This window comes from Capsicum annuum, chromosome 10 (assembly GCF_002878395.1).
Source record: "Capsicum annuum cultivar UCD-10X-F1 chromosome 10, UCD10Xv1.1, whole genome shotgun sequence".
Lineage (NCBI taxonomy): Eukaryota > Viridiplantae > Streptophyta > Magnoliopsida > Solanales > Solanaceae > Capsicum > Capsicum annuum.
Window position 1 is genome coordinate 14,614,636 of NC_061120.1, and position 25,625 is coordinate 14,640,260.

The 25,625-nt window shown below is 36.3% G+C and overlaps 3 protein-coding genes, 1 long non-coding RNA gene and 1 pseudogene across 20 annotated transcripts in view; 2 read left to right on the forward strand and 3 right to left on the reverse strand.

Annotated features, from left to right (window-relative positions):
• LOC107844878 overlaps positions 1–2,386 on the reverse strand; it is a 7,979-nt gene extending 5,593 nt beyond the window's left edge. The window contains exon 1 of one of the 2 annotated variants that reach the window (XM_016689212.2): positions 1,525–2,386. In XM_016689212.2, the coding sequence (XP_016544698.1) occupies positions 1,525–1,891 (367 nt within the window). In that variant the 5' untranslated portion in view covers positions 1,892–2,386. The remainder of the gene's footprint in view (positions 1–1,524) is intronic. The other variant, XM_047398509.1, reaches the window with a different exon arrangement.
• Positions 2,387–2,773: 387 nt separating this feature from the next.
• On the forward strand, positions 2,774–15,344 carry LOC107845494 (transcription elongation factor 1 homolog). 3 transcript variants are annotated; one of them, XM_016689849.2, is made up of 6 exons: positions 2,774–2,888; positions 2,973–3,018; positions 13,680–13,803; positions 14,257–14,327; positions 14,794–14,815; positions 14,996–15,344. In XM_016689849.2, exons 3-6 carry the CDS (start codon positions 13,691–13,693, stop codon positions 15,066–15,068), a joined length of 279 nt encoding a protein of 92 aa, XP_016545335.2. In that variant the 5' UTR covers positions 2,774–2,888; positions 2,973–3,018; positions 13,680–13,690; the 3' UTR covers positions 15,069–15,344. The 3 variants fall into 3 exon arrangements, with proteins under 3 accessions (XP_016545335.2, XP_016545334.2, XP_016545336.2); XM_016689850.2 differs by lacking the exons at positions 2,774–2,888; positions 2,973–3,018 and adding an exon at positions 12,065–13,012; XM_016689848.2 differs by lacking the exons at positions 2,774–2,888; positions 2,973–3,018 and having other exon boundaries at positions 11,773–13,803.
• LOC124888125 lies at positions 4,873–12,428 on the reverse strand. The gene is made up of 2 exons (XR_007046106.1): positions 12,348–12,428; positions 4,873–5,158 (listed from the first exon to the last, which is right to left on the reverse strand). It is a non-coding gene; the product is annotated as an uncharacterized LOC124888125 (long non-coding RNA).
• A 198-nt stretch (positions 15,345–15,542) lies between the features above and the next one.
• On the forward strand, positions 15,543–16,833 carry LOC107844167 (annotated as a pseudogene).
• Positions 16,834–16,866: 33 nt separating this feature from the next.
• On the reverse strand, positions 16,867–24,172 carry LOC107845468 (transcription factor VOZ1). 14 transcript variants are annotated; one of them, XM_047398512.1, is made up of 6 exons: positions 23,878–24,112; positions 22,379–22,528; positions 20,317–20,578; positions 19,777–19,914; positions 18,011–18,527; positions 16,867–17,905 (listed from the first exon to the last, which is right to left on the reverse strand). In XM_047398512.1, exons 3-6 carry the CDS (start codon positions 20,542–20,544, stop codon positions 17,355–17,357), a joined length of 1,434 nt encoding a protein of 477 aa, XP_047254468.1. In that variant the 5' UTR covers positions 20,545–20,578; positions 22,379–22,528; positions 23,878–24,112; the 3' UTR covers positions 16,867–17,354. The 14 variants fall into 14 exon arrangements, with proteins under 14 accessions (XP_047254468.1, XP_047254466.1, XP_016545300.2 ...); XM_047398510.1 differs by having other exon boundaries at positions 19,777–19,926; XM_016689814.2 differs by lacking the exon at positions 22,379–22,528 and having other exon boundaries at positions 19,777–19,926; positions 23,878–24,172.
• Positions 24,173–25,625: the final 1,453 nt, after the last annotated feature.

Consider the following 25,625-nt stretch of genomic DNA (forward strand, 5'->3'; position numbering starts at 1 on the left):
CCTTTACTCCTTCACAAATGGTTTCAATTGAGCCCAATTTGCTGACGTAGTAAAAAATGTAAAAATGCGTGTAATACACACGCTGATGATGTGGCAAAGTAACGAATTAAATAACGACACGTGACATTTTAATTTAAAATAATTATAAAAATAATTTTTTAATAAAATTTAATTTAGATTAAAAATAAATAAAACAATAAAACCCCCCCCCCCCCCAACCCTTCTCTTCCAACCCCCTCTCCCCAGCCCCCTTCTCCACCCCAGTATCCCTTCTCTTCCAAACACCCCTCGCCCCAGCCCCCTTCCCCCGTATCCCTTCTCTTCCAAACACGAACCCCTCCCCCCAGCCCCTTTCCCCACCCGCAACAGCCTTTCTCTTCCAAACACCACCACCCCCTTCGTCGATTGAACAACCCCCCTCAGCTTCCTTTGAGGATTGAACTCAGAAAGTAAAAAAAAAAAAATTATATCTTGTATTTTTTTTTTAATTTCTTCAATATGTTTTTTAAAAAAGTCATTAATGGAGAAGAAGATACGGAGAAGCCATTAATTATGGTTTCTCACTCAATTTATATATGATTGATTTTTAAAGAAACCATTACTGAAGAATAAGATATGGAGAAGAAGATGATGACTATTTCTTTTTTTTTTTTTTTAATTTCTTTATAATGTGTTTTTTTTATTGGTTGATGGTTTTTTATGTTTAATTATGTTGATTAATTGTGGTTTCTCACTCAATTGATAAGTGAATGGTTTTTAAAGAAGTCATTGATGGAGAGAAAATATGGAGAAGAAGATAATTGTTATTTTTTCTTTTTTTAAAAAAATTCTTTTAATGTATTTTTTTTTATTAGTTGAAATTTGTATGTTTAATTATTTTAAATTAATTATGGTTTCTCACTCTTTCTTGGGAGAGCGCATTACACATGTCATGTCATGTCAGCGCAACGTCAGCGATTGGGCTCAATTGATGCATTTTGTGAAGGAGTAAATGATTCGATAGGTACATGACTTAGTTGAGGTATCTATGCGGGAAAAGTCGAATAGTTAAGGGGTCTATATATATATATATATATATATATGTATATGTATTTAGCCAATCTTTTATGTATATGAAAATACAAATCTTTTGTATAGTATGGGGTCCAACAGCAGAATAACAGGTAGGGTTTTTATTTGGGCCGACCACATATCCAATAAGATGAGGGATGTCAAAAAGTTTTTCTTTCGTTTGTAACGAAGGGTTTCAGCTTTTCTCCCCTTACCTTTTAACACATTTATCTTTTGCTGAAGAAGGGCCCAATTCTTTTGTCGTTTTGTCAGGGGAAATAGTAGTGAAAGAGAAGGAGAGATTCTTCTCCAAAACTTCATATGTATTGCCTTTGATTTCTATGTAGCTACTAGTAATTTTATTGACGGGGTGATATTTTTTATTAGAATTAAGAGAATTATTTATTTTAACAGTAGAATCAAGGGAATTATCAAAAATACAACCAGTAGTAGAGGAGAAGATGAAAGACTTACCAGTATTATTATTACTATTTGTTACTATAGTAGTTGCAGTCTTGGAATTTGATTGAGTCATTTTGTCCATTGTTGGTGTCGTGGTTGTCTTTTTCCCACCAAAAGGTCTATGTTTCGGCAAAAATTTGACAGTTTGCCATTCACGAAGTGGATTTGCGAGATCTAGTACTGGAGTTTTTGATGAAGAACTCTCTTGATTTGTTTTGTCGGTCGTAGCTTGCGGGTGGGAGTAATGACAGGTATCCTTAATATGATCAAAAAGACCACATTTAACACAAAGAGAGCCCTCTTCCTCATACAAGATTGGTTGTGTATGGTTACCAATTTGGATATTCATCCATGGGGATTCGTACGCAAAGACGGACATATCTTCCTCTTAACGTTGAGCTAGTACATGCATCGACCTTTACTAGCTTGCCAATGGCATTGCCAATTTTCGCAAGTATAATTCCATTGGAAGTTGTAGAAGACCCACCCAAACTACAGAATAGGTGAATTTTTCATTCTCAGGGATAAAATTCGGTTTCCATTTCTTAATTGACAAATATTGTCCATTAATGAACCATGGACCATTCTGCAGAACTTAAGAGATGCTTTCTGCTTTCGTGAATTTGGCGATGTAGAAAGCAAGACTAAAATCAAAGAGGGGAAATGGTTCCGTGACTTTCCATAGCATTTAGGCAAAATTGTGGTAAAAAATATTAGTAGCTCCTCAACTTAAATGAGATTTGTGTAATAGTTGTTTGCTTAGCCTTATTTGAGTTTCTACAAGTGTTTCTAGGTATGTACATATTTGTTAAATTCTACTTTCTATATTCTTAGTTATGTATAAGGCAAAATCTTTCTTGGATTTAAAAGTCGGAGCAAAAGTATTTTTGGATCTCATTCTCACTTTGGTCAAACAAAGTGAAATTTGAAGTGATCTAAGTCAAATATAACCAATGATAAATTGATAATTTTGTTTACATTTTTTGTTTTTAAAATTTTCATTTTATTTATCTTTTAATTAAAACACAGAGACATTTCAAAGAGGGAAATTTTCATAACTTTTTTTAAAAAAATTGATAATGAAAATATTATATTTATAGATTAATCCAATACACACAAAAGAAAATTTTATCTATGCTATTGGGTTGAATTTGTAAAAATATTATCTATTGTTTAAAGATCACACACCATGCCAAGCTCGGCCATATTCACTAGTTATTTATTATGTATGATTGAATTTGTTCAATTTACATGATACAGTTTCTTTCGGAAAAAAGTAAGAGGAAAGAAAAATTGAGAAGGTATAAATATATTCCCATTATGATAAAAGGCCTTTCAACGCCATAAATTGATGGCTCTTTTTTTCCTTCTTTGAGGTAAAACCCTTTTTATCAAATTTCTATTCCAGTCGTTTTATGATTTTATTTCATAGAAAATTTCAACTTTTTTATTTTTTTCAGATTAAAGAAAAGCGATTTTGATTTTTGTGCTGTTCAACGGTTTCAGGTATGTTTGTTTTAATAAAGAAAAATATTTTTTAATTGATTTTTTCCCGATCTAAAATATATTTATGTGTAAAAAATTTGAAGAAAATTTTGAATTTTTGTATGTGATCGATTAATTTTTTATTTCTACCTTTTATCTGTAATTAATCTTTGTTTTTGTGAGAAAAATTTGATTGATATGGTGGATTAATTTTTTAATTTCATTATGGGATACCCTTTATCTGGTGTATTAATTTTTTGATTTCATTATGGAATACCCTTTATCTGTAATTAATTTTTGTTTTTGTGGGAAAAAAGTGAAGAAAATTTGAATTTATGTGGATGTAAGAGGTATGCCCGCAGCCTTTGAATTCTGGATCTGTTGATTGATGTGTTCGATTAACCTTTTGATGTTAGGACAAACTACAAAGTATCCCTGTAAACAAAGTCTGTCTTGGAGAATCTGTTGATTTATTTCTATTTCATGAAGTGTAATGATCAGTTTTCAGATGTAAATTGCGCATATCATCTTGATATTGCAGAAAAAATCTGTTGTTTGTTGGATGCTTCAAATTTTTATTGATCTAGCTTATTGTTAAACTAAGTTTTATCATTTATGTGTCGGTTCGGTTCCCAAAAATTCTTATTTTCTGGTATCTTGCTTAATTTAAGGACATTCTAATGAGGATTCAATATGGAGTCCAACAATTTGAGGATCTTTTGGTGCACTTCTTTCGAATGTCATTGCTGTAGGATTTTTGAAAGGCTGATTCTTTTTTTTCTGCGAAACTGAATGTTCTTCAAGGTTTCGCTTACTCTAGTTTTCAACTTGCATAATATGGTGTAAACTATGCTTACAATTATAACTCTGAGCTGGACCTCTCATCATGCTGCATTATGTTTCCTTCGGGGGTCGGGTGGGGGGGTAAGGGAACGAAAGAGAGAAAACAAAAGCATGGACATGTTTTCTTTGTGTTAAACCGCTAAGGATATATAACTATTTCTTTGCAAACTTGGCACTATGTTAGTATCAGTCTAGTGAATAATTGTTGTCTGCTGCTATCTTGGGCAGTGAGCCACAGAAAGCTCACAGTTTTGATTGATTAGAATAGAATTAATTATGGGTCTATCATATGTCACACCCCCTTTTTCAACCGAAAAAGATTCATTTTTAAGTTTGAAAGGATTTTTATTAAAGTAACAAAAAATGAAAATTTGTTTCGAAAAGGATTCATTATATTTCAAAACTCAGAGTCGCCACTTGGCATAAATCGGGTGTGCCAAATCACCTGTGGATATCCTTTTTCAAAACGGTTTTGACTTTGTAACACTGATCCGCGAATAGAGATTCCGGTTAAGGAATTCTGTTGACCGAGGAAAAGGTGTTAGGCACCCCTCAATCCCGTGGTTCGACCACGGTCACTTGGTGGAGTGTATCGGCTAACTTTGACATTATAAGTGTATAAACCACACAAAAGCACATAACAATCAATCAAACACACGAAAACCAAACAAATTCAAAATGCAGTGTTCAGTTCAATTATACAATCCCGAAAAATGAAAAATACGAAAAATGTAAACCTACTTTATTCTAAACTAATCCTAAACTACTCCTTAGTTAAACTGCACCCGACGTTCTGGGCCTTGACCGTGTGCCGTCTTCAAGTACATGATACTTCGGGGCATTCTCCGGTGAATAAATACAAATACCTCGGGGCATTCCCCCGGCCAAATGACTGCACTTTTTAAATACGATAAACAAAACATTCAACAAATATTTCAAACATTCCAACAATACACCAATTCTAAACTTGCCTACCCGAGCTTACTGTTTGCGTACCCGCTCGACGACATATCATATTCAACATCAACAATATATCAAAAAAATCATAATATTCACTTTTATCAATTTTCGATTCCTGTCCCCAAATTTGTTTCAACCAACATGATTAAATAAGTCTCAATTAAATCAACCAATAAAACTGTGATAATTAAAAAAACTCAAACACACAATCACAAATTAACCATCAAACTCAAACATGAATTACACAAATCAATGACATCACAGACAAAATGAAAAGAGATATAGTTGAAGAATTTGGACCTCAATTTTATTTCAAATGGGATCTTTCGAGGGAAGCTGCTTCACGGTCTCGATGAACCTCAACAATGAACCAAATCAAACATAGGAATCGCAGAATAACAAGAACCTGTACCAGATTTAGCGCACAACGTCACGATTTCAACCGCAGCGCCCTAATACGACCCGAGAAGTGGCGGCAAAAGAAGTGGGTCACATTTTTGGTGGATTTTTGAGCGGTTTGATGCATTTCCGGTGAGGAGCAGGTGTTTCTTATGGGTTTGAACAGATTTAGAGAGGAGGTAGTCGGATTACAAGATGAGATGATGATTCCGGCGAGAACTTCGCCACAATATTCAACCGGAGCTGCCTTTTATCTTTTCTTCCCTCTCCGTTTCCTCACTGTCTCTCTTGTCTCTCTTAATTCTTCACTATCGTCTCGATCTCTCCCACTCTCAATGTTTTCTTCTCCAATTCCGATCAATTTTGTCTCAATCTCCCTTCACTCTCTTAATCTCCGATGGTGTGTGAGTGTGTAGTGAAAATCGAACGCAGTGAAAATCAAAACAAGGAAGTGCGTCTCCTTACCAAAGCTGCTTGAATTACCAAAACAAGGAAGTGCCTCTTGCATTTGTTGAGGTGAGAAATTACGGCCTTTGATGTTTAGGCTCTGAAATCCTTGATCTGAATGCAACATGTATTCCTATTACATACAAAGAAAACTTGTGAGTTTAAAAACATGGTGGCTAGTTTGTGGCTTTGGCTTTTGAGGCAATTGCTCCTGCCCCCGTCACATTTAGGTTTGCTTCCAACCATTAGCATATGTCATTGACTTGCTGTATCATTGACTCAAACTCAGCTTATTAAGAGTGACTCTGAAACAAACACAGTATTTCTGCTTTGTCGTGTTTCTCAAATAAACCCTTTGAACCTTGGTATTTCCATGAGTTCCCTGACTTCTCTGTTGACAAAACTTCCTGCATGCCTTTTTTTTGGGCTCACAATCATGTCTCTTTTATGTGCTAGCTTTTGTCTTGTTTTGTGCAATTAAAGAAGCTGGTAGCCAGTTTTGAAAATTTTTTTCACTTGTTTTGACACGGACTTGACTCAAAGACAAGAAACAAAAAAAGAATGACAATTTTTGTTTTGATAACTGACTTAAGAAAGATAAAAATTAAAATAATGAGAAGAAAGAAAAGACAATGAATGTCCTCTTTTAAAACAAAGAAACAAAAAATTCATCTAAAAATGACAGTTAACATTAATGATTGTGTCATGCACTTTGGATTAAGCAGCTTGATCTTTTCATCCAAACTTTCTACCCATTGTTGTTGAGTTAATGGCCTTGAAACTGAGTTGCTTTCTTAGGTCAATTGCATTTAAGACCCCATTCGGCTAGTGGCGCTTTGAAGGGTTTTCGCCAACAAGCTTTTTTCATTTTGTCTCGGCTCACTATCGCCTTATGGTGCCCGTGAGGGTTTTCACCAATAAGACTCTCTCATTTTTATTTCTCTCAACTTGCCATCACCTTATGGTGCCCATAAGGGTTTTCACCAATAAGACTCTCATTTTTATTTCTCTCTTAATTCCCTATGCTGAGGAAGACAAATAGTTCCCAAATGCATCATCATATCCCTCGCATGCTCAGCCTTAACATCCTCAAAGATTGATTTGAAGGTCTTTCTTTGGTTGTAACTTGGTTTTTGGATAAGGTTAGAAATAAAGGATGACATGGGGCCCAAACGCACTTGAAGTGGAGTAAGACTTACAACTTTTGGAATCGACTCAAACAATGAGGATTAACTCATGCTCCAGTTTCTTTGGACTTAGTGACTCTAAATTGTTTATTTGGTTGGATCGAGCCCTGAGTAGGGTAGCCTACGTATCTCACCCCCTCAAAAGAGGAGAATCAGGTCATGCGTAGTTCTGGCAGCTTGTTCTTTCACTTGATTCTATTCTTTTTTTCTTTTTTTTTTCTTTTGGGGATTTTTCGACTCTATTTTTCTTCACACTTTTTTTTGACACATTTTTTCTGTCTTTTCTTCTTTCTTTTTTTTTTTTTTGAACTTTTCTGACTATTGTTTTGCTCGACATTTTTCTTTCGAGCTTTGCTGACTATATTAATTCCAAAAGAGGTGTATGAAAAAAAAATAAGACTAAAGCTCAAATGGGGTAAACAAAGGATGACACGATGTTTGGATGGCAGAATGAAATGCCTTCGTCATATCAATCTTTGAAAATGCAAGTACATATCATGCAATATGAGAGTGAAAGATGAAGATCTTTGACATCTTTTACAGCATTAACTTTGACTGAGTCTGTGCATCACTATTTCTTCCGCGTTTATATGGCATACAACTCCACTTTTGTTGCACATTCCTCACATTGAATGACTCATGATTTTGTGAAGCTGATTTTCTTTCTGTTCACGCGGCCACTATTTGATCTAATTGAGACATGTCTTTCAATTGATGACCAAGTTATTCTTGTGATTCTCAAAATAAGTGTCTTAATTTTTAGGAAAGGCTTCAACTTGTCACCAAATTCCCCAGCACTCTATCTATTTTCTTAGATATTTTATTTTCCTAATTTTAACTCTGATCCAATGCTTCCTGATCAAGTGAATTTTAAGATCTGGCTGAAAATTTTGCTAGCTTGTCATATCACAAAGAATCAACATAAAATGTACTATGTAAAGAAAACAAGCAAACAACACAAATTTAAAACATAAAGGAAAAGGGGACACTCCATTTAATAAAAATGAAAGATAGAAGGGTTTGAACATAAACGACAAAGGGACAAAAACAAAATAGATCCCGAACTACAATCCTGAAATAATTTGAAAAACAGAAAAGAAGACAAAACAAACTACCAGACCTCTTCCTAGTAGGGAGATGGGTGAATTCTCAATTGCTCAGCCTGACAACTTAGTCGCTGGTTTGCATATCAGCATGACTAGAGCTTCCCTCACTATCAATGTTCTGCACCATAATTGATCCATCATGAATCATCTTTTCAATTTCTCTTTTCAAATCTCGACAATCTTCAATACTATTACCCTGAGCCTCAGAATGATACGCACATCGTGCGTTAGGATCAAAATTTCTTGAACGCCGATTAAGGGTGTGCCCAAAGAGAGGAGTGATCATTGCTTCCTGTACCAATCTTTGAAATAAACTGGCATATGACTCTTCAATTGGTCTGAAGCTATCTCTCCACTTCTGCCTCATTTCATTGTTTGGCTTGGATAGAAAATCTGGCTTAGAAGGGTTTTGGTATGTTTGTGGAGTTAGAGGGCGTTGGGGTATGCCATTGTAGGTAAGATGAGGGTTGAACATGTGGTTGTGCATTATACACTGGATATGGATGTGGAGGAACAGAGTGCAATGGATTTTGGGAGTGATTATGTGGAGCCTGGGCATAAACTTGAGCTTGAGCCTGAGATCGACGACGACGTGGTCTTCTTGACCTTTCTTGTTGTCCAACTATAATTGCAGATGCATCTTTCTTATTCTTTTTCTCCCCAACACTTCCTGAACCATTTTGAATTACTTGAGTAGTCACTTTCAATGTTGCAAAACTCACAATGCGACCAGTCTTAATTTCCTCTTCTACCATCTCTCCCATTTTAAGGACCTCAATGAACGGCTTGCCTAATGCAGGTAACAAGTGTTGATAATATGTTTCGTCCTGCGCTTGAATAAACACCTCCATTATTTTGCTTTCTTTCATTGGGGGTTTTACTCTAGCAGCTTGTTCGCGCCATCTGATCGCATACTCCCTGAAACTCTCAGTATTTTTCTTTGCTATACTAGTTAGGGATTTTTCATCAGGGATCAACTCCACATTGTATTGAAATGTTTGCACAAATTCATTAGCTAGGTCATCCCAACTAAATCATTTGTCAATATCTTGGTCAACAAACCATTCTATAGCTAGACCTGAAAGACTCTCACCGAAATATGCCATGAGTAATTCTTCCTTCTTTCCAGCGCTCCTTAGCTGGTTGCAATAGCGTCTCAAATGTGCTACAGGATTGCCATGTCCATCATACTTCTCAAACTTCGGCATTTAAAACCAAGAGGAAGATGTACACCAGGAAATATGCACAGATCTTTATATGGGACACTTTAGTACCCCCAAGTCCTTGCAAGTTTTTTATAGTCAGTTCCAAACTTCTCAATTTTCTAGCTATTTCCTCTTGTTCTTCTATCATAACAGGCTTCTCAGTGTTAGGAGGAAATTCAGGCGGTTGAGGGCAATCGTAAGGACCAGTCGACTTAAATGTAGGCTCGAGAGCATAATGCTGATCACTAAAAATATTCAATGCAGGCTCTCTTGTAGAGTAGGGAGGCACAACTTGTGGATGAACATCAAAAGTAGGAGCTTCAGGTGGGGGTGACGCCGCAAAAGCGTGAACAACAGCTAGAGCCGAGTATGTGGTAGTCTTGGATTGGGGAGTGAGGAAGTGAACATTGAAAGTGGTTGGATATTGTTGCCCCGGAGTCGATCCTGATGTATGTTGTGGCATATCAACAAAAATGGGAAATTGTGCATGTGACACGGGAGGCAAGCTAGAAAGATATTTCGGATTATCAGTGGGAACTGGAAAAGGTGGCAATCCATTAGCCCAAGTTCGATGCATTTCTATTATTTGCCGTCTTAATTTTCGAATCTCTTCATTATCTCCTACATTCTCATTCCCCGAACTCCCTATCTGATTAGTAACCACTAAGTCGGTATCCTTGTTAGCTATAACTTCCTCTGTGACTTGGAGCAATATGGAGAACTAGCCAAAATGCCATAAACCAACCACCTTAAACTAACTGGACAAGAGATGACAAATGCATTAGAGTTTAACAATTTTTCAAAACCTCTTTTTATTTTTTTTTATTTTTATTTTTTGAAAAAAAAAAATCGAACCCTAGAAGGGCGCCTACGTATCTCACCCCCGAAAGGGGAGAATCAGGTATGCCTAGTTCGTGAAGTCATGCCAAGATGGCTAATTGAACTCTTTTTCTTTTCCTCGAAACTTTAAGAAGAAAAGAAAATAACAATTTGTCAAAAGAATTGACGAAAATGTTTTTGAATTTTTCAGCTTTAACATCCCTATACAAAGTGAACTCTATGATTATCAAAGAGAAATTTTTTGGTTTTTCAGTTTTAAATTTCATATGAAAATGGAACGTAAAACTATTAAAGAAAAATCTTTTTGTAGTTTTCTTTTAAAGACGTATATGAATCGCCTACTCTAAATAAAGAGTGAAGAAAATCTTTTTTTGAATTTTTTTGAATAAGATCAACCAAAAATAAAACCTATGACTATTAAGGATTTTTTTTTTGTATTTTTATTTTCAAGACATGTATGAAACACCTACTCTAGATGAAAAGTGAAGAAATTATTTTTTTTTTTTGGATTTTTTAAATAAGATCCCCGAACCAATAATAGGCTGCCTACGTATCTCACTCCCGAGAGAGGAGAATCAAGGGTGCATAGTTCGTCCAGATTGGACAATTAACGATTAACTAATAAATTGACCCTAACTTAAGAGACACAACCAAAAACAAACGAATAAAAACTTTTTAGATTTTCAACTAGACACTTCAACTACGACACCCCTTTTGATTCATTCTTTTCGACTCACTTTTTTTCTATTTTTTTCTTCTTTTTTTTTTTTTTTTTGTTTTTGCCTACGCACCTTACTCCTAAATTTTTTTTTTTTCAAATCAGTCTGTCAAATGACAACGTTACCCTTAAAGATGCAACAGTTAGCACGTAGGGATGCTTTAGAGGTGAGTGTCCTACAAAGGGCCATGTGGGTCCCGCTAGGTCTCAGTATGATGCACATAAGCATGATCTAAAGGCTGACCTACGTTGTGGTTCACTAACAAGGCTGTTCGGGGAAGCGCATGGTCGATAGTGGCTGCTTTGCTTTCCACCTACTCCATAACACCGATGGCTCCCCCCCTAAAGTAAGGGTCAACTAGAAGTCGTGTACAACACATGTACTACGGACTTGTTGCAGAAAGAAGGCCTGGGGGTAGACACATGATGCAAGATATGAAAGCGGTAACACATAGGATAAATACTGTACACAAAGAGCACGAAAACGCACAATAGTGATAACAATAACGCAAACAAATTACAAACAATGTTTATACACCCATAATGCCAAACAAAGCCGATACGACTCCAAAAATAAGCTCGAATTCTGAAATGCTCCCCAGCAGAGTCGCCAGAGCTGTCACACCCCCTTTTTCTACCGAAAAAGATTCATTTTTAAGTTTGAAAGGGTTTTTATTAAAGTGACAAAAAATGAAAATTTGTTTCAAAAAGGATTCATTATATTTCAAAACTCAGAATCGCCACTTGGCATAAATCGGGTGTGCCAAGTCACCTGTGGATATCCTTTTTCAAAATGGTTTTGACTCTGTAACATTAATCCGCGAACAGAGATTCCGGTTAAGAAATTCTGTTGACCGAGGGAAAGGTGTTAGACACCCCTCAATCCCTTGGTTCGACCACAGTCTCTTGATGGAGCGTATCGGCTAACTTTGACATTATAAGTGTATAAACCACACAAAAACACATAACAATCAATCAAACACACGAAAACCAAACAAATCCAAAATGCAGTGTTCAGTTCAATTATACAGTCCCAAAAAATGAAAAATGCGAAAAATGTAAACTTACTCTATTCTAAACTAATCCTAAACTACTCCTTAGTGAAACTCCACCCGACGTTCTGGGCATTGACCGTGTGCCGTCTTCAAGTACATGATACTTCGGGGCATTCCCCGGTGAATAAATACAAATACCTTGGGGTATTCCCTTGGCCAAATGACTACACTTTTTAAATACGATAAACAAAACATTCAACAAATATTCCAAACATTCCAACAATACACCAATTCTAAACTTGTCTACCCGAGCTTACTGTTTGCCTACCCGCTCGATGACATATCACATTCAACATCAACAATATATCAAAAATATCATAATATTCACTTTTATCAATTTTCGATTCCTATCCCCAAATTTGTTTCAACCAACATAATTAAATAAGTCTCAATTAAATCAATCAATCAAACTGTGATAATTAAAAAAACTCAAACACACAATCACAAATTAACCATCAAACTCAAACATGAATTACACAAATCAATGATATCACAGATAAAATGAAAAGAGATATAGTTGAAGAATTTGGACCTCAATTTTATTTCAAATGGGATCTTTCGAGGGAAGCTGCTTCACGGTCTCGATGAACCTCAATAATGAACCAAATCCAACTTTGATTTCTATTTCCCCAAATCGAACACAGGAATCACAGAATAACAAAAACCTGTACCAGATTTAGAGCACAACGTCACGATTTCAACTGCAGCGCCCTAATACAACCCGAAATATCCAATTCCGGCCAAGAACTCGCCGGAATTAGCGACCACAGTGGCGGCAAAATAAGTGGGTCACGTTTTTGGTGGATTTTTGAGCGGTTTGATGCATTTCCGCTGAGGAGCAGGTGTTTCTGATGGGTTTGAACGGATTTAGAGAGGAGGTAGCCGGATTACAAGATGAGATGATGATTCCGGCGAGAACGTCGCCGGAATATTCAACCGGAGCTGCCTTTTATCTTTTCTTCCCCCTCCGTTTCCTCAGTCTCTCTCGTCTCTCTTAATTCTTCACTATCGTCTCGATCTCTCCCACTCTCAATGTTTTCTTCTCCAATTCCGATCAATTTTGTCTCAATCTCCCTTCACTCTCTTAATCTCCGATGGTGTGTGAGTGTGTAGTGAAAATCGAACGCAGTGGAGGATTGTGTGTGTTCAGGGTTGAAATCCCAGTGACTGCGTGCATATTCCCTAATTTGTGCGAGTGAGTGTGGGTGAATTCCTTTGAGAATCTGGTGAAATCCCTCTTTCGTGTCTGACCAGTGTATGTAAATTTTTTTTGATGGTCATTTGTTTATCTTTGTGTATGAACTGTGTGTGTGCCTTTTCATGGAGAAATGGAGTCGATCATCCTCTCCTCCCTTGAACTCTATCGTGTGTGTGCGTATGGTGAGGTTTTGGTGTGTGTCTATGGAAATTTCCCTGTGTGTGAGATGGTGAGTGAAGAAGAAACGAAGAAAAATGGGGGTCTGTCTGTATGTTCCCCAAAATGAAAAAAAATGGTCCCCCTTTATGGTGTGATCTCTGTATGTTTTTTGTTGTTTTCTTCTCCAAGGGATAAAAAATGTGAGTGGGTAGGGAGGTGGAAGCCTTTGATTGGGTAGGTTGTTAGGATAAGATAAAATTAGTTGGGTTGTTATTTTTTATTATTTTGTGGAGGGAAAATTACATGGGTGAGGGTGGTGAGCTAAAAAATGGATAAAATTGGACTTGGAAGGGGTAAAATTAGGTGTCTACATCATAAACTGCCTCTTTAACCCCCAAAGGTAGGGGTAAGGTCTGCGTACACCCCAGCCTTCCTAGATCCCACTTGTGGGTTCACACTGAGATTGTTGTTGTTGGGTTATAGAACAGCTAAGTATTCAGTCTTCCTATTAATAATTAGTTTAACGTTCCTGCAGCTCACCTGTGTTCTTAAATGCACTTTACAGTAACTTGAGATATGGGAAAGAGGAAGGCAAAATCAAAGCCACCTCCAAAGAAGAGGATGGACAAACTTGATGCTGTTTTCAGCTGCCCTTTCTGTAGCCATGGCACCAGTGTGGAATGTCGCATGTAAGTTAATTATATAGCATTCTCATCTCCCGTGTTATCTTCCTCATAGACATTGGATAGATTGAGCTTTTACCTCTCCGCCTCCTCAACAATTTGGACATTGTTAGATTCATATGATAACTCCTAAAACAACAACATACCCAGTGTATTCCCACCATGATAACTCCTAAAACAATCCTTTTAAAAGGTCCTGCTGAATTATATCATCCCCTTCCCCTACCAGCCAACAGATCAATAGTATAAGTAAGGAGTGGAATAAGTTCCGTCAGGAAGCTTTATACATGCCTTGCCCGCTAGTTTTACATGGAAGTGTTTAGTTGCATCCATCGGTGTGAAAATTTTCAATTTGTCATGAAAAACATGCATTGCTTTTCATTCTTGGTCAACAATTAATTTAATGTTTAATTGGTTTTGACTCAATCTTATGGAACGTTCATCTTTCCTGGTATCCAGTGATATGAAAAACTTGATTGGGGAGGCAAATTGCAGGATCTGCCAAGAGAGCTTCAGCACCACTGTCACTGGTATATCTAGACTTTTGGTTTCTCGTGTATCTATTATTTTATTTACGCTTAGGTATGTTATGACATTTGATTAGATGAGTAAAACCACTAGGCTGAAAAATATTATACAAAACTTGTGACCTACTACTTCCTTGCTTGAAGTAGTCAGAAGAAATGGGACTAACTTAGAGAAGTAATCTTTATCGATGTGTTTGATGAATTTCTTCTATTTTATCTAAGAGCGTGTGAACTGAAGGATCTTTCTTCTGCCAGATAAGAATGCATATGGCATTTGCTCATGTCAAGTTTTATTGGCAAAAGATTTTGTCCTTGACCTGCATGTCTTTTCACCTTTTGTCTCATTTAAGTCTTGCCCGCGTACAACTTCATAACAAATTGGACATTCAATTGAAGTTGTAAATTTCCAAGTGGATCAATCATATTGGGTTGCTAACGAGTTTTTCTTTTTGTGTTTTTGTCTTTGCAGCTCTAACAGAGCCTATTGATATGTAAGTGCGCGTAACCTTGTCATTGATTTCTTCGGTAGTAGATATAGTATATTAGCTGTGTTGCAGCCCCCATTGCCATAAAGTTGAACTATTTTGAGTACTATATAATATTTATACTATATTCACATAAACGATCTTTCCTCTCTGCGTCTCTCATGTCTCTTTGTTGGGAACTCACAGATACAGTGAATGGATCGACGAGTGTGAACGAGTCAACAACTATGAAGAAGAAGATGTTTCTTATAGATCCTAATGAACTGCTTCAGGACAGTGCAGACTGTTGAGTAGCCAGAAATAAATTAAAAGCTGCCTTAAGCTGTGACTTCATTTTTTTGGCGATAATTCCGTCTCACTGCCTCAGAAGAACCTAAACTTATCCATACCTCTTTGGAGTCCCTATAAGTAACTCCATTCAAGAGAGCCTTCTATGTTCATATAGTTTTGAAATAGATGCAAAAAAAAAACTATCTTGTTTATATTCTGCTTGTGCAAGTATAACGGTTTCAATGAAATTTGGCTTATCGATGAATTTACCTAATGTCAACTAGATTTACTTCTTCCATTACATGTTAAGGAGCTTCTTAAGCCCTTCACCATAGGGTGACTGTTCAAACTATATCTGAAAGTTTTAAATCTAGGATCAAAATTTGAGTCATTCAGCAGTATTAGAATCTTGAAATTGGCTTATCTGGTTCTTGTTGAGTGTGAAGTCACTAAAAAAAGCATAATGAGTAATTGATAAGGTTTACGAAATAAAGAGAGAAATGGAGAGACGAACTCTGCAGCTCTTGACAACGGTGTAATGTTTTGGTTTTTCTATTTCTACTCTACTTTACCATTTCCACTAGTTTAAAATAAATGAATTTTTTTTGTTTCAATGCACACTTATTGAGGAAAAAAATTAGGACATAAAGTATAAATTTTTCTTTCATTTTTACCTTTTTAGATATTATCAAACTACTTTTGAAATTTCAATCAGATTAAAATAAAGTTACTTGAGTCTCTTGGAAGTTGGAACCCCTAATAACCTAGAAAGTGTAAATGAATGATAAAATTGGAAGAAATTTCCAAATGTCTTTTAAAGAATGAATAATTCACTTATTTTGGACATTAAAAAATAGCTCAAAAATTCATTTATTTTGAATCGAAGAGAGTATTATTTTATTACTTCTCTCCATCTTTACCTATCCACGCACACATGGCATGAATTAGTCCCGAACTAAATTTATACATCAACTAAACATAGTGAAGTGTTGTACAGTGTGCCAACAGGAACTTGTACTAAACTTCAGCTAACATTTCCTCACGAGTTATAACTTTCATCATGGCTGCTTAAAACCATGTCAAAATTACCATTCTTAAAGAAAATCATGTCCTGGAAGAGGATTTTGACTATTCTCAAAGAGCACAGTGGCTTCGAGCTGCTATGTTAGGAGCAAATGATGGATTAGTCTCAATTGCATCCTTGATGATGGGTGTTGGAGGTGTTCTAGAAAATGTTATTAAGTATGATTCTTACTCGATTTTCAGGGTTGCTTGCTGGTAATTGTACCATGGGTACAGGTGAGTTTGTCTCAGTGTACTCTAGACTAGACATAAAGTTAGCTCAAATGAAAAGAGACAAAACAACTCGAGGACAGAACCAAGAACACCAACAAGATGAAGAAGGTAATAAGGAACAACTACCAAATCCATTTCAGGTAGCAACAACAACCTCGAGTATTGCATTTTCATTGGGTGCCATTGTGCCAATTCTTGCTGCTACATTCACAGCAAATCATAAGGTGAGGCTTGCTATGATTGCGGGAGCTTGGCATTGGTGGTATTTGGAGGAATTTGTGCTTTCTTGGGTTTCGTCCTGGTGAAATCGTGTTTCAGAGTTTTATTTGGTGGATGGATTGGCATGGCCATTACCCTTTCGCTTTACCAAGATGATCGGCTCTACTGACTTGGAAATGAGATTGAAAGTCTATGTTCCTGTCTTGGCCAGTCCGTTGTTCTACTTTAATCTCATCTGACTAAGAAATTTGTAATGTAAGATGACTAAACCCTTTGTGTAACAAAACTAATTAAAAGGAGAATATCTTTCCATTTGATTGTACAGGCCTGCCGGAACATAGTTGAGCAAATATTACAAAGAACCTATTAAATCATAACAATGAAACCCCATTACACATAAAATAGCTGCAGATCTTGAAGAAACTGACCATTACATTTGGTCACCAAAGCTGACACTACAACATAAATACATTTAGTGTCAACTTGACTCTAAAATACGTAAATTGAGAACAAGTAAATAGGGTTTTCATTTCTTGCAGTTGAATGTGCTTCCATAGTTAGATGGTACCGTGTCTCAGATGACAACGAAGCATTGCCAGTAAGCCCCTATGGAAAGGGGAAGCATCCTGCTGACCCCGACTGATAAATAAACATAACCAGGGCAACACTTCTAACACTGGATGTTTGAATCTAAGATGAAACTGGTGAATAATACAAAGGCAAAAAGCCTCTTGCTGGAAAAGAGCATCATGGAATGTAATTACGTTATGAAGTACCCATCCATATCATCTACAAGATAGTCATAAGGATCGATATTCCCATAATCAAATCCTTCACAAGTTGGAACAACTGGAACTGGAGGAGCATGAATGTTTCCCACATTCTTCATACTGGCCTTTGCTCTGCCCTTCACGGTTCGTTTGTTGTCCAAAGGAACTTCAGCAGTAAGTCTTCCCATTTGCTTTTGCAGATCAGCAACTGATACATTAGTAATCTTCCCTTTAGGAATCTTTTTCCCATCAACAAGTTTCAGTTCCAATCTGTACAAGGCACATGAATCATACTTGTTGATCTCATACTCGTAAAGATGCCATTCTAGATTTTTCATCGGTTGTGGATCCATGTAGTAGGATCTCTTCAGCCCTCCAAATTCATTCATCATTTGCTTCCTTGACTCGTGCCAACCCCGTCCATTATAATCTGGCAATGACCTCTGCTTCCTGTTTCCACTTTCAAATGCTCTTCGAGGCTTATCAAAGAAAAGCCACTCCCTAATTATTTCACCTTCAACAACTTTAAGATCAAATAGCTCTGCAGAAGCATTAAAAAAAACCAGTGGATATCAGATTTTGTAAGTAAAACTAAACACACGAGATCTCAGCAATCAGAAATACAGATATGCCACAGCACTCTCACCGGGTGCATTCCAGGGGGACTTTGCCGTGGCAGCACCCTCACACTCAGGGACACCAACATCTTTTCCAAGTGCTTTTGCACTAAGAGCTTGAAAAAGCAAATTATCCTTTAAGCCTATACCCATTGGCCGAACAACTGGAGGCCTCCCAGGATAGCCTTCATTAGGTGCAAGAGAAGCATGATAGTCACTGCAGTAGTCTTGAGACTTCTGACACCAATCTGATCCCATCGCAGGCCGAGGGCAATCCCAAAGTGCACATTTCGGCCCCAGGAAAGCAGAGGGTGGAGGACTAATATGAATAGGAGGCATAGCATCCTCTAGGCAAAGATTTAAAGCATCAAATCCGGTTAAGTACTGCTGATCGTATTCTTGATGCAAATCAAAAGAATGATAATCCAATTGTGTTGCAATGCCAAGGTTGTTAACTCCTGTGTTATTAACCATTGAAGGCAAGCCTTTGCATTGATCAACCAACTGGAAACCCTGCTCCTGCAGCACCTGAGTTGCATCGAAACCCTACGGCAAACAAATTGCTTAACAGGTAAGAACTAATTGATCACCTTAATGGGCATGCTAAACCAACTGAAAAGAAAAGATTGCAAGAAGCCTAATCCTCACTTGTTAGAAATCAACCAACAAAGGAGACACACAAGAACTATATGAAAAGAAGTGTCAGAAGGCTATTTACATAAATGAGAAACATGATGTAGGATAATGGTTAGATCACAAAAGATTGGGCCGACAGCATCAAGTAATAGAACTTCAAGCAAGATAGCAGCTATGACAGACATGAACTTCAAGCAAGATAGCAGCTATGACAGACATGAACATCAAACCAAATTAGACAATTTTCTCTCAGAAAGGCCAAAGTTGTATATAGAACTCCATTTTAGATTACTTTGAAGGGTACTCTCATAGTTCTAATATATGTCAGAGCTCGTTCAGGCATTAACAAGATGGCAAATTTGACTTCCTCCAAGCATTAATAGTGGTGGACGAAAATACTAATGTAATAGCTGATAGAGAAACCATTATAACGAAGCTTAAATTTGAGTATTTGAAATTCATGGAAGATTTAAAAAAAAAAACATTATTAGCAGAAGTGTGTCGACCAACTTAGGGCATAAAAGCAAAAAGCAACTCAGTGTACTAAAGCTATGCGCAGGTTCCGGGGAAGGGCCGAACCACAAGGGTTTATTGTATGTAGCCTTACCTTGCATTTCTACAAGAGGCTGTTTTCACGGCTTGAACCTGTGGACCTCCAGGTCACATGGCAGCAACTTAGGACATATAGCATGGAAAAGATGTCATCTAAAATTGAAAATGGAGTAGTTGTATAAATTGCTGTGTCAACATAAACCGCTACCAGTTTTTGAATTCTTGAAAAAAGAAAAATTTCCAGATTGGAAATGTGGGTTAAGTAAATTGGAATAAAAAGGGGATTAGTTTACAAACCAAAAATGATTCATAGGGAATACAGCAATCCAGAGACACATCCAAGAACCAAGGAAGCGCTGTATTCTTATCGATATTGATCAATGCGGGCTACGGATTATCTTCCCATTTATTCAAGATATAGAAGTTTATCAATTGTGGAAAGTTTCCCAAGGAGAAGCAGCAACCTCATTGTAATTACCAGGTCTAAACATCAAACGTCAATCAAGTCATACTCAAACTAATCTATAGAAAGATCACTTTGTCAGGAGATCCGACCAATCTGAAGAGTCCAGTTAATGCAGAAGAAAATTACAAGTAAACTGCATACCTCTTGAAAACCAGTAATGCTAACTTTTTGAGCATCAGGCTCGGGCTTAGGTGCAGCTAATGCACTGGTGGCATCATCATCTTCCTCACCCAATAGCAGTCTATAGATATCTACTGATGATGAAACACGGCTTCCTCCCTGAGAAGGCACCTAGAATGTAAAACACGTGATTGTATACCTCAACGCCACACCACAATACTTGAAGACAGAATCCTACTTATAACAACATCACGTTCACATAACAAAACCAACACCAAGGGTATAGGAACCATAAATTCACACAGCCTACAAAATTCATAAATACCGTCTTTTGACTAACATAGTGAAACTGATCTGCACTCGCTATATGCCTAAACTTTCAATATGCATGTGCTCAAGCATGCTTTAAGACACAACACCATTAAACACACAAGCTTACATATAAGAAGGCACACCAACATGCATTTTTTTGCTTCTCAATGCACCCACCATGGACAGGTACAAAAGATAAAACCTCTTAGTGCGCTCGGAGCTAAAAGGGACGTAAATGTTTGTTCTTGCCTGCAAAGAGGAAGCCGGAGATGGCTCATTGAGCTCAGATTTCCATTCACGCAGCATCTGGTGGACTTGCTCTTCAAGCAACCCAACATCATAAGTTCGACTTTCTTTCCTTGCAGATTGTAGATTAGTTAAAACACCCTGCAGATCATCGACGCGGTTCTTTGCCCTGTCCTTGAAGAGCTGGTGTGATGCAGACTTACATGCACCCCTCTTAGAAATCTTCCTCATCCAATCAAACAGAAGAATACCCTCAACTCCTCACCTGCAAAAACCAACAAGTAAATGTACTTAGCTCTAAACATCTCATTTTGTTTTTCAATTTCTCTCGAAATACATACCAAGCACTACACATTGGGCAATTGTAACAAAAAGATACCAGTACAGTTTTCCTATTAGAAACCAATACCTCAGGCAACCCAAAAAAAAAAATCAGAAAACCCAAACTTCATAATCAAACATTAATTTCTAAACAAAATCCAAGTATTGCTCACAAGCACCAAAAGGAACCCAATTAGGACTATAACCCCACCCCCAACCCCCCAACTTCCAAATTAGACACATATCCCGAAGAAACCCAAAACCAGTAATGAAAGATTACCCAAGTATGACCTCAAACAATCAATAGAACTTGTTCCTACTAAAAACCCAAGAAAGCTACATGAACTCGAGGTGGAAACAACAACTTGAAAGCCCCTAATTTCGGAATCAGAAGCAATTGGAGCATCAGATTCTACTGAGTTCATGAATATATAAAGCAGAATAAAATGGAAAAAAAACAGTACCCAATTGCCATAAACCAGTGAATCACATTCCATGATTCCAATAAAGAGAAGGGAATTAGAAAAGTAAACAAACAAAGGAACCAAAAAAAAGGCTACACCCAAGTAAGACCTCACAACAACCAATAAAACTCATTTCTACTAAAAATCCAAGAAAGCCTACACAATCTCGAGGTGGAAACAGCAACTTAAAATCCCCTAATTTTGGAATCAGTAGCACCTGAAGCATCAGCTTCTACTGAAAAAGCAAAATAAATATGGGGGGAAAGGTACTCAACAACAACAACATATCCAATGAAATCCCACAAGTGGGATCAGGTAGAGTGTATGCATATGCAGACCATACCACTATCTCGTGGAGGTAGAGAGGCTGTTTCCGAAAGACCCTTAGCTCAAGTGCAACAAATCCATGTAAAAATGAAGAGAACAAGGAAGAAAGCAATAGCAATTAATACAACAAAATAATATGATAATCAAAACAAAATAAACAACACATGATGATAGATATCAAAAGCAAGAACTACAAGAATACAACTAGTATTACGACAGACACCAACAAACCTATATCTACGAACAACAAGACATACATCAATGAGATCACATTCCAATAAAGAGAAAGTAATTCCCAAAAAAAAAGGGACCAAAAAGGGGTTATACCCTAGTAAGACTTCAAACAACAACTAAAACTTGTTCCTACTAAAAACCCCAGAAATCCTACACGATCTCGAGGTGAAAACAACTTGAAATCCCCTAATTTCAGAAGCATAAGAAAATGGAGCATCAGATACTACTAAAAAAGCAGAATAAAACTGAAAAAGAAGTACCCATTTCACTATAAGTTAGTGAATCATATTCCAAACAAGAGGACAGAAATTCGAAAAGTAAACAAAAAAAAGGACCAAAAGCGGGTTACATCAAGTACAACAACAACAACAACGTACCCAGTGTATTCCTACAAAGTGGGGGTCTGGGGGTTAAAGTGTTCGCAGTCCATACCACTACCTCAGATAAAATAGAGAGGTTGTTTCCGATAGACCCTGGCTCAAGGCAAATAACCGTATAAACAAAAAAATGGGATAACACACCGCTAGATAATAAAAGAAATAAGACATTGACAGAGTAATACTATAAACTAGCTATTCGAGATCACAAACATCCTCAGAACACTATGAACAAGAAGCTACACGAAAATACAGACACAAATACAAACAAAGCACTCCTCCCTATTATTACGGCCACAGTCCTGCTCACTAATCCTCTACTCCAATTCGTTTCCTCCACACCTTCCTATCAAGGGTTATGTCCTCTGGAAGCTGTAACTGCTCCATGTCATGCCAAATCACCCTCTCCAATATTTCTTCAGTCTACCTCTACCCTACTTAAAACCATCCATAGTCAGCCCCTCGCACCTCCGTACTGGAGCATCCGTGCTCCTGCTCATGTCCAAAAGGTGTTTACACCAAGTAAGACCTCAAAACAACCAATAAAACTCGTTTCTACTAAAAACACACCAAGAAAGCCTACACGATCTCGAGGTGTAAACAAATTCTACTGAGAAAGCAGAAAAAAATAAAGAAAAAAGCAATCAGTTTGCCATAAATCAGTAAACTTACATTATAAACAGGAGAAATTCAGAAACAAACAAAGGAACCAAAAAGTATTATACCCAAGTACGACCTCAAAACACCCAATAAACTAAAAACGCAAGAAAGCGTATACAACTTACAATCCCTAATTTTGGAATCAGAAGCAAATGGAGCATCAGATTCTACTGAAAAAGCAGAATAAAATTGAAAAAGAAAAAGAGTACCCAATTCGCCATAAATCAGTGAATCACATTCCAAACAAACAGAATAGAAATTTGAAAAATAAACAAAACAAAACAAAAGTACAAGGAGTTGTAACACAATTAGAAAAAAAAAAAACAAGAAAGTCACACAATCCAACTTCTTACAATCCCCTTCTTACAATCCCCTAATTTCCAAATCAGCAGCAATTGGACAGCAGATTCTACTAAAAAGCAGAATAAGCGCAACCCGGTGCACTAAAGCTCCTGCTATGCACGGGTCCCGGACAAAGGGTCAGACCACAAGGATTGCCCAAGACAAAAAAGAAGAATAAAATTGAAAAAAAAAATAATCCAATTCACCATAAATCACTGAAACACATTCCAAACAAAGAAAAATTCAAAAAGGAAGTAATACCCAACTAAGAAAAAAACTCGATCCTACTAAAAAATACAAGAAGTTACACCATCTAGAGGTGTACACATCAACTTGAAATCCCCTAATTTCAAAATCAGAAGCAATTGGAGCATCAGATTCTACTAAAGAAAGTAAAATAAGAGAAGCCTAAGACTGCACAAGGGCATATTGTGAGCAGTCTTACCTTGCATACAAAAAGCTGAATAAAATTGAAAAAAGAAAGTACCCAATTTACCATAAATCACTTAATCAACTTACAAACAAAAAAAAAAATTGAAAAGTAAATAAGGGTAGGCCGGTGCATTAGGGCCAAGACCAAAAGGGGTAAAAACTTACTATACACCAAATTAATGTAATTTATTATAGGTGAGTGATTAAATAAAGTAAAATACGAGCAAAATACATGTTAGTTGAACATCATTAATGAAAATGAACTCTGAATTCAAATATATATCATGTATACACCGGCGGCGAGTAAAGTGGGTCTATTGTCTCAGACACAAAACTTAATAAAATTGAAAAAAAAAAGCCATAAACGAAACAAAAAAGAAAAGAAGAACACTAAAACAGAGATATACCGATTAATGGTTCGTCAGTTCAGAGGTAAAGAACCGACGGAACAAATGGAAATGAAGATGAGAGAGTGAAAATGCTGTTCAGTGTTCCTTGTAAATAAATTTGGGTTGTAGACGAATGACTGGTTAGAGGTTCTATCAAATACTACCTAAAGAGAGGAATAAATGTAATTTTGATGACAATTTCATATGTATACGCGGCAAAAGCATGAGAAACAGGCGCATATATGCCCAGTTGCTTTGAATTCTCTTTTATACCCACTTACCCTCCCCACCTCCTACTTTTTAGAAAAAAAAAAAAAAATGGGTTGAATTTATCCGGAAAAATTGGTTAAATGTATTTTCGTAGCATCAAATTTATTCTTATTGTCATAACTTTTTAGCTGTATTATTTCTTTAAAAGAAAATCTCAATGTTAAATATCTCATTTTTTTTAAAATAAACACACTTTAGCCTAACCCACCCAACCCTATCCGATCCAAAAAAAAAAAACACAAACAAATATATCTCTCTATTTGTTTTGTTGGTCAAATTTTCACGATAAGAATATTTTATTTGTCTTTTTTTAAGGCAGGTGGAGTGGACTGTTTAGATTAGGATATGTTTTATTTTTATAAATTGGGACATTTAATATTTACTTGAGTTTTTTTGTCAAACGAATGGTACATGTAAAAAGTTTTTTAAGTAAATTCGGCCTCAAAGTATGACATCGATGGTATATTTGACCCCAAAGCATGACAAAACGAATATATTTGATCTCAGAGTATGACGAAAGTATATTTAGTCAAATTTTCATAGTTGAAGGATAAATGTGGCCTTTTACCTTTTTTTTTTTTTGGTTATGGGTTCAACTCATTCAAATTTATATTAGGCATAACAACTTCTTGTAAAAATACAAGATAAGGACTAGGGTTGTATACAATAAACCTTTTGTTATTCGATCCTACTTTAAAGCTCATGAAAACTTTAGTGCATCAATTTTATTTTATTTTATGTATGTAGTGTGTAAATAGTTGATTTTGGGATCCCGTTTTAAATCGTTATTGATTTTTTATATTTTTGTAATTTGTCTTTTCGAATTAAGGTAAGTGCATAGATAATTGATTTTGAGAATCCCCGCTTAAAGCATCTTGAATTTTTAGATTTTTATCAGATTAGCCTTTTCGAATTAGGTTAAGTGCATAGATAACTAATTTTGGGAATCCCTAATTAAAGTACCATTATTTTTCACAAGTTTAGTCTTTTCAAAATAATATTTGATATGCATGATTGAAGTTGCAAATTAATTTGTGTCCAATGCTTGAAGTTTAGCATGTTATATGAAATTTTGCTTAATTTGACTGGCCTAGGCCAAAATTTAAATATTTACATTTGAGGGTTTGATTATATCATGCCAAACTTCAAACTTATTTGACATATGAAGTTTGACTTGTTAAAGACGAAACTTCAAACTACTATATATATTTAAAGAAGAAGAAGTAGCTACGGATGCAAAAAAAATAATTTTGAAAAGCAATTGCAACTTGAATTCGTTTAGTTTGTTTACACTGGCCATGAATGCTAAAAGAACTAAAAAGCAGCTGTGCCTGATATGGGTGTACAAAGAAGTTTTTTTCTATGACAGTGTTTTTATTTATATCAACTAAAAAGTAAAACGCACTTTATATATATATATATATATATTAAAACACAAACTTGGAAACTTTAGTTAAGGACAAAACATCTCAACAATCTTACCACGTCAATAATTG

What these genes read in the sequence shown, in the direction of transcription:
- LOC107845494 (XM_016689849.2), top strand. Translation starts at nt 13,691, where the DNA reads ATGGGAAAGAGGAAGGCAAAATCAAAGCCACCTCCAAAGAAGAGGATG. An exon ending in ACCAGTGTGGAATGTCGCAT is followed by an intron (nt 13,804 to 14,256) that starts GTAAGTTAATTA and finishes CCTGGTATCCAG; the next exon opens with TGATATGAAAAACTTGATTG. An exon ending in CTAACAGAGCCTATTGATAT is followed by an intron (nt 14,816 to 14,995) that starts GTAAGTGCGCGT and finishes GGGAACTCACAG; the next exon opens with ATACAGTGAATGGATCGACG.
- LOC107845468 (XM_016689814.2), bottom strand. Translation starts at nt 20,544, where the DNA reads ATGAGGAAGATTTCTAAGAGGGGTGCATGTAAGTCTGCATCACACCAG. An exon ending in GCATTACTGGTTTTCAAGAG is followed by an intron (nt 18,528 to 19,776) that starts GTATGCAGTTTA and finishes TGTTTGCCGTAG; the next exon opens with GGTTTCGATGCAACTCAGGT. An exon ending in GTCCCCCTGGAATGCACCCG is followed by an intron (nt 17,906 to 18,010) that starts GTGAGAGTGCTG and finishes ATGCTTCTGCAG; the next exon opens with AGCTATTTGATCTTAAAGTT.